The 8,740-nt window shown below is 41.8% G+C and overlaps 1 protein-coding gene across 1 annotated transcript in view; it reads right to left on the bottom strand.

Moving 5' to 3' along the window:
• Positions 1-273: 273 nt before the first annotated feature.
• HS6ST1 (heparan sulfate 6-O-sulfotransferase 1) overlaps positions 274-8,740 on the bottom strand; it is a 203,954-nt gene continuing 195,487 nt past the window's right edge. The window contains exon 2 of the mRNA XM_075032021.1: positions 274-7,097. Within this exon, the coding sequence (XP_074888122.1) occupies positions 6,389-7,097 (709 nt within the window). The 3' untranslated portion in view covers positions 274-6,388. The remainder of the gene's footprint in view (positions 7,098-8,740) is intronic.

The raw sequence follows: 8,740 nt of genomic DNA, 5'->3' as shown, positions 1-8,740 counted from the left end.
TACAGTATTAAAGGTAATTAATTTTTAAAAGATGATTGGTTTTAGGAGGTTTAAGGGCTTTTTGTAATGTTGGCTTAAATGTAACAATAGGAATAAACAGACTGCAGTTTCTGCTTAAATATTTCTGTTAGGAGTCTGGTCTTTCAGCAGAAAACAAATATTCTCTATCAACTCCACTGGTAGCTTTATCTCTCTGTAATACAGGAAGGCAAGACACATTACACTGAAACAGCATCCAAAGGCTCATGCAAGGACAACACACACAACAGATGCTCAGTTTTAGGGTTTATTTCATCTGCTAACATTCATTCTTGATCTAGACAAAAACAATTAGATGATTTCTTTTTTAAATCCAATTTTTCTTGTGGAAGAAAACAACCTTTTAACACTTTTTTTGTAAGATGCTATAAATAAATATATAAAGCTTTAAGTGTTACTTGGCTCAAGTTAAACAGTTTTTATTTTTTGTTGGTTTTAAGTTCCTGAAGTGGGAAAAAAGTGCAAACCATACACATTCAGCCCAACAGAATGACTCCAGACACAATCACTTTCAGAGAAGCTGAATCTGTTTGATCTACAATATGGAGGATGGATGGCAGGTAGGGGGACAGTTTTATATTTTTACTCTCAGTCACAAAACTCCTAGAAGATAAGAACTGAGTTCCTTGGTAGGTAAAGCACACAAGAAAGGGAGAGGAAGAAAAAGAAAGTCCTGCCTGCACTGCCCTTTCCCTTGCCTGTGCAGATTGTGTGGCAGAGAGGAAAGAAGAGACAATATAAGCAAAGCCCGAGACAAAAACCAATGACAATGAAAAATAAAATCAGACGCCAGTAGGGATGGTGAGAAATCTTGTGGCTGTTGCATGTTTGCCTGGCAGACTACACACAAACAGGAACTTCACATTGAGAGAGGGTGGGGATTTTTGTCTTCTCCTTATGAAGAAAAGATGAAAAGGGGCAATAAAAATAAGTTAAATCATATTCCAATATGTACAAAACAAATCATGCTCAGTAAACCATTTGAATATAAAATTATTCATTATAGTACAACTCTCTCAATCCAGTCTGCAGAATTGATACCTGGGGGAAAACAGCAAGGGGGAATTGTGGGGCTTTGAGGGATGAGACAGACTCATTTGCAAATCTTGGGTTTTTTCAGCTTGTATGGCTAAAAATTACAGAGGAAACCACCTGCAGCTGGGACAATACAGGCTTTAATACCCATGTGCTTATCAGGACTGCATTCACCTTGGCAGAACTCCTGTAGATGGGGCAAAATAAACAGCCACAGATAGCTCGGATTGTGTGCACAGACACGAGCTCCACTGCTCACTGGTTTACCTGAACTGCTGCTAACTGACCTGTGCTTTGAAAGCTTTGCTCTACGGCTGATCAGGCAGTGAATCCTGCGTTCATTTCTGCCACTGGAACATGATCTGCTAATTTTAGTGAAAACAAGAACAAAAAGATAATGCAGCCAGCCCTGTGATCTGAATCCAGCAGACACTGTGAGTTGCATTCCAAGCTATAGCCCTGGAAATACAATGTTTAGCATAGTCTGTGTTGTGAATTCCTGTAGCGCTACCCATTTTTGTGACATTCGGAAAATTCTACAGGACAGGAGGGGGTCTGAGTAACTCTAAATACCAGTAAGAAGCTAGAGATGCTTTTAACCCCAGGATATAAATCTTATTCAGGCCCTGTTCTGTAATGTTAGTCATTACCTTCTGTAGCTGTTTCGTGTTTTCTGTGAAGTGATTTGATGGGCTCAGAGTGAAAACTTCCTAACTGACATGTCCGTCCTGCCACTGTGGTAGTCCTTCTGTCTCGCTCATACTCTCAGCAACTGCGCTGCCCTTTCTGCTCCTACAGGACAGCCCTGGGAGAGAGGATTCAAAAGCTTGTTGGGATCTTCCTTATGCTGCTTCCATTGCCATCCCAGTTTTGTAAGCAAGTAAGGGACTATGGGGTGCAAAAACATCAACCTGAAGTGCTCCCCATTTATTCCAAAATGTTGGGGACAAAGAGAGAAATTCAGGCAAGCCAGAAATTCACACTGATCCTTTGTTGAGGTTTTTTTGTTGATGGCTGTGAACCCCATGACAGCCTGAGTCTGCAACCTTACCAGTCAGTTCTGCATTTTTTGACCTGGGTAGGGTACAAGTTGGCATCTGACTGTCTGGTAAACTTTGGTGGAGGCAAACTCCTTCAACAGAGCTAGCTGGAATGAGACAAATGAGCAATAAAAAGTTTTCTTCGGCAACAACACCCACCAAGCAGTGAAGTTCACACTGTTCAGGTGACTAAAAGCAAAAAAAGATGTCCTTCTTCTTAGCACTGCAGCATGTCTTGGCCTTTCCACCCTCCCAAAGCAGGAATGGAGTCTGCTAGGAAATCCCCACTCAGCATCACCCTCATCTGTGGATGTGCAAGAGTCAGCACAGTGTAAGATGGCAGAGGCTAAGAGCCATCATCTTTGGCCTGGTACCAGGTAACTGCCTGTCCAAAATGCTCACTCACACTAATACTGTATAAACTCTTAGAATACCTTACACACCCTCAGCTTTTGTAAAGGCTTTTCACAGGGTATCCCTGGAACCACGGCAGAAACATTGTGGGATGGTCAAGCATCCAACTACATAAATTCTGAATTCAAGGGGAGCTGCCTTACCAACTCCAGTAAGAGACAGGTCGCAATCTTGCACGTGCCCTCACTGTACCCAGCATTCACCTATCCTGACCTGCATCATGATGCATTGACAGGCCCCCTGAAGAAACACTTCATGTAGTGAAGAAGGTCTCAGTGCATCTGGAAGTCACAGGAAAAACATTTTGGAAGAAAGGGGCAGATACTGAACAAGAATGTACTATCTGGCCACTACTTCTGCCGGAGTGCCTTAAAGCTGTTGTTCTCCATTAATTTTAAAACTACATATACATTTTTCATGTTATTGTAGCATCAAATAATCAGTCCTAAAAATGAAAGAAACTGTACCACTTCAAACTGTATGTAGTACATATAAATCACGAAAACCTACACTCACATTATGTTAAAAATGTTCCCTTAAACCCACTAAAGGAAGAAAATGGTGCCAGGTACGTCCTGCAGCCCATGCTCTGGCACACAGCACACATGGCCTACAGCCATCAACAGACCAGCACGGCAGCCAGGGCGAGGGATGGCTTTTGGGTCACTCTCTTAATTTCCAATACTTAGAATCTGTTTCAAAGTGCCCTATACTTGTTGTACCTTCGAGTGCCTCTTTAGATTGTGTAAATTTGTTATTCCCAATATACAGGTGGAGTAACTGAGGCATTTGCCAGGTGCAGGATTTGAATCTAGAAATTTCTGCCTCAGTGCTAAGCTGAGGTCAGCCTTCCTTTTGTGGGTTGAAGTGAAACTGTTAACAAGACAGTTTTCAAGATAGTTTAATTTCCTTTGCTTGTTACTGTAATATCTTACAAAGAAAATGTTGGAACAAGGTCTTCTACTGACATGCTTCTAGGGTCAGAGGCTGCCTTTGATTTAGAGAACCTACAGACAAATCCATTAAAATCCAGCTGGTTACTTAGAGCCCATAACAGAAACAACTCAGGCAAACTAGGCCAAATTATGCCGGTCCTAATCATACACAGTCCCATTTACTGTCACCCTTTGGTAGATGAGAGCAGAATTTGGCCTTCAGTACAGAATGCCTCTCAGAAGTCAGTGCTGGCATTCGCAGACCTGCCTGGGCATTCACTGCACAGCCCTGCTGGAGCTGCGCCGAGGTACACCTCAGATATGGATTAGCTGCAGTAACCATTTGTGCATTATGGATCCGTAACACAGGATGCACAGTGAAAAGCCTTTGGGGAAAGCTGGAAACTGTGCATGTAAACCAGTTGCTTTTTATATCTTATGTATTGTTTTTGTGGGTAAACAGCCTGTAAAATTGCATTTTTAAAATATAAATGTTTTCTTTAGTTACAGCAACACATAATAGCGCTGGGAACTAGCAGACATAGCTCCTCCCGGTCTTGGAATGCAGAGATGAGCAAATGGATTTGTAATACCTTCTGCCCCCAAGCCGACAACCGAAAATGGCTTCATTTTGCTTCCCACTTTTCAGCTAGGAGGAAATGCTTATGGCCAAGCTACACATCTCTGGGAACAGGGGCCATTTGTGGCAGAACCTTAAAGACAGTGACACCACTAGCAAATATTGGTACCAGCCAAATGCATGGGTAACAACATCCCACTGTGCTTGTAGATGGAGGAGCATGTGCTTAGGCACTTTGCAGCACCAGGATGCAGACCCGATCAAAATTAATCTGAAATCAATACAAAAGACATCCTTTGACTTCAGTGGACTTTGGATCAGGACTGTAACAGGGTTGTATTTGAGCCCAAAGTGCTGTTTGTATTTTCTGTTCTTAAGTTTTTAGTCATCTTCACTCTTCTGGAGAAGAACATCTCCAAAAGCAAGGTGTATCCCCCAGGGTGTACACAGAGGAAACAAGACAGCTCCTCTGCTTAGGGCAGCCACGTCCTTTGCAAAACTCAGTCGGAATTTGAAACTGTTGGAAACTGTGTACAGAGGCAGAGAGAGCGAATTAAAATACAAAACAAGCAGCACTTCAGTGGATTTGTAGGATGGGAAACGGACACTGTAAAAATGACATGATAAAGCTGAATGTATCAGCTCTCTGCCTCTCTGGTGATTTCAATGCCATATGTGATCTGCAGTTAACATGGCCTTTGAAAATCAGATCATATTCCATTTGGTTCATAGTTTAGCCTAAACAATAGCTGGTTCAGGTCTTACAGGCTGAGTAATAATGGGGTGAGACATGAAACAGGCAAAAACTGCTTCATTTCCATGCTTCCAGGCAAACAAAGAAGTGTTTCCAACAGCAAGAAAATAAGCCATACTTTAATTTGGTGAGTGGGAAGAGGAATTAGAGAAGTCATTGTTGTTCTATGACTCAAAAGTCAGTAAGCAGAACCTGGTTAGACTGTCACCACACTGGAGGATTAAACCTACATGAGTGCCTAAAAAACAGCATTGAAAGAGTTCTGCTTTGAAAGTGGTCTGAGATTAAAAAAACATTATCCATGATTCCCCTTTTCAGTTTTATGAACACAGCTTGTTCATTTAAAGTACGAGCTGCAGAACAGGCACTCTGCCAAAAGACAATGTGCACTGTCTCATAATTAATTCAGACCCAGAGTCAGAAATTTTCACAGCTCTGGAAGAGAGCCCCATCCTGTTCTCACTTAAATCAGTTCTGATGCCCATTATCTCCTGATAAAAGCAAGTAAAAATAACTGAAAAAATGCAGATACGGGTATGTCTGTATGCTTGTTCTAGTTCAGTACTTCACATAGCAACAAACAAACCAAAATCACCTCCTCATCATGTTCCCATTAATGACTGATTATTTGCAGGGTCTTCCTGGAACCTGTCATGCAAATTTATGAGGGATTCTTGCTATTTAAAGTCTTCCTTTTTTTTAGTATGTATGATAGAGTTTTCATGTGCTGTTAACACATAATACTGATGAAGGCATGAGTGGCAGTTGTGTAGGGTGACAGGATGGCATGTGAGTGCATGTTTGAGCCTATGTGGAATTTGGTTGGCTTTTAACTTGTTTTGGGACCTGCCTGTGAAACAAATCTGGAAGCTCCGTGCATGAATTCCCTATTATTTTTGTGATGAAGTTGCATATGTATACGTGATACCAGTGCAATGCATCAAAACCACTGTGCTAAGTACGTATCCTAGGCCATAGCCAATTTGCTTTAATAATTCTCATCCTCTGATGTTTCCCTTATTTTTATGGTGCTCTACTTTCTGGCAGTGGCTGCCAGCTGAAACGAAGTGACCACCCTTGTGCTCAGATCACAGCTTGGCGGGATAGCACATCCTCAACTTAGTCACCTTTATCATTTACTTACAAGCATTGCAATTCCCATTCCACCTCCAAAAACACCCACAAAAGAAAACCTCAGTTTCCTTGTTTTTTAATTATGTATCTTTATATCATTATGCTCAGGGGATAAACAGATTTAAAAAAATCCTACTTCTGCCATTTGTGTTTGAATTGTGAGGATAATAAACATTCTTTTGTATTTGGCCTTACGAGTGGGCAACTGCATTTGTGCATTTTTTAACTCTGCATTATAATGTTGACTTTTTTTTATTTTTATGTATTTATTTTTTTTTAAGAATCTCATTGGTCTTGTAAGAAACAGTAAAAAGACCCTATGCTTAAGGAAGCAATCTATCTTCTGTTTTACAGACTTGCTTTTAAATAAAATATTTTCTGTTGTTTTTGTAATTTTACTTCCATGATCTTTTATATGGAAACCCTAGAATATCATTAATATAAAAGTCTGCCTAGGCTACCACTTCTCTATAATATGGCTCATGTAGTCCTCAGTGGGCAAGCGTCCTTGCTCTTCGGTCTCTTCCTTGGGAAGTGCTTCATTGGATCGGTGAAGAAGCCTCTCTTCCCGATTCTTTATCCTCTGCTCCATCCTCTCCAGCTGCCGTTTGTACTGATAGCGCTGTTGGAAGAGGTCCTTTGCATAGTCATAGAGCTGCATGTCCAAGTCATTGAGCTCCTCAATCCTCCGAATGGTGTCATTATCCACCTCCACTCCTCCCGCCCTGGTACTGTTGTACTGCATAAAGGGCCGGATGAATTTCAGATTAAAAGTTCTCTCAAACAGGTACTGAGTCTTTCTCTGGAACTCTGTCAGGCCAAAGAAGGCCATGTCTTTGAGGTTCTTTTTTGCGCTCTCCAGCAGGATCTGTGCTCGCTTGTTCTCTGGGATGAAAGACATGTTGTAGCAGCCCACTAAGCTTAAGTCAGCCAACATCCTCACTTGGCGGTTGTTGGCCAAATTATATGGGCAATCCATGAACTCCTGCAGCGTGCAGCCTGACCAGTCCGTGCCTTCATAGCACGACGGCAGCTCTTCAGGAGTTGGTGTCCTGCCATCACACATGTGCAAGGAGGTCTTCCAAGTAGCTCCTCGTTGGACATGACGCCATTCACTGAGGTAACGAGATACGGGGTCTCTCAGCAGTGTGATGTAGTAAAATTTTCTACAAGAAGAAGAGAAAATAAAATAAATACTCTGCTAGTAACAAGAAAGATGCTTGGCAAGCTGAGATCTAGTGCAGATACCAAAAAGACAAGAGTAAATCAACATCACAGCATCCATTCCACTGTACTCTTGGATTATTTTCTTCTTGCAATATCTCATGTGAAGTAGTTTGTGCAACATTAGACCCATGTTTCTCTTTCTCATTGCCCACCATTTTAGTCTTGCTAAGTAGTAATGCTTTCACCGGGACATCCACTTCCAGCAACAGACTGCAATATCAAGAACAAATCACCACGATTCAACCCATCTACCAACTTCAGAGAGCACCTGTGACTTCAGGGACTGCCTGGCCTTTCACACAACCATGCACCCTCTGAATCAGCCAGGACTTGCTCTGCAAGACAGCCCAGCAACTGGTCTGTTTATGAGCTAGGCCTATCATTTTCACTTCATGCAGATGCTGACCAGGACACCTGCTACTTGATTGAACTGGCTGCTGAACTGAAATTTGGGAGTCTGCAGTGAGTAGTAGGATAACATCACAGGAACATAAGTGAAAAATAATGGGAAATCAGGAATGCAATATACTTTGTAGAAAGAGGAGATATGAGTTGACAACCAGCAATAGTAGTTGCTGTTTCAAGTATAATTAAGTCCCCAACAATACAGGCTGTCCCTTAAACTGAAAACATGACAGCTGTCTTGCACAAAGAGACCCTCTAGCTTCAGCCCACCTTGAGCCTGGATAAAGTTTTGGGATTGATAGTGATGGCAGTCTGCAACAGCCCTCTCCAGACAGAGGGAAATGGGCCTTTTTTCCCCTTACTTCCAGTAACTTGGGACTATAGTGTCTCCGAATGTTTCTAGAACAAAGAAATACCTTCTCTAGTTGCTAAAGCTGGCAGGGAATTAAATCCATATGTGCTCCCAGCACATGGGGCTGTGTGACACTGTACACAAACGGGAGCACCTGGCTTTGGCAGGGTAATGCACACATACTACTGGAAATGTTCCATATAGGGGTGGCAGTGGATTCATTTCCCCATCAGAAATGCATCTTTGCAATGCTGTTATGGCTCGCTGCTCTGCTGGCACGGCTTGGGAGAGCTGAATGTGATGGCCATTGCAAGGGCACTGCAGGTTTTTTTGGGGGGGGAAGTAAAAAAAAATCTGTTTTGGCTAATAACACATCCATATTTTCCTAGCACCTTCAATATTATTATTCCTAGCAGTAACCTAAACTACTGCAATAAGAGTAATTTAATTTTAAGAAAATACATCAAAGACACTGCCCGGGAAGTCTGATTCTAAGGAATGTTGGCTTTCCCAATTTATTACTAACTTGCTGAAGGCTTGTTCCAAAGCAGTAAATTTTGGTCTTTCCAACAATGGCAATGGGTGTCCACTCTGGTTCCAACTCCTCTCCTGCTTTCTGACTTCAGAATTAGGAACTAGGGCTGGTAAAAACATCTGCTATTTTTGGAAACTTTTCGATTTCTATTCATAGCAAGGGTATCACGCTGTCTAGTAATATTGTCTAGTACTGTCTGTGTACAAAAGAAGGGGAGCAGAGTGCGTAAGAGAAACACTTCCTTTAAATTTACCTCTTTTTCCTTCATTTTGATTGTAGCCTGTAATGAT

Source organism: Buteo buteo, chromosome 7 (genome assembly GCF_964188355.1).
Source record: "Buteo buteo chromosome 7, bButBut1.hap1.1, whole genome shotgun sequence".
Taxonomy (NCBI): domain Eukaryota; kingdom Metazoa; phylum Chordata; class Aves; order Accipitriformes; family Accipitridae; genus Buteo; species Buteo buteo.
The sequence above is the reverse complement of the archived record's forward strand: the minus strand, read 5'-3'. Positions and strand labels throughout refer to the sequence as shown.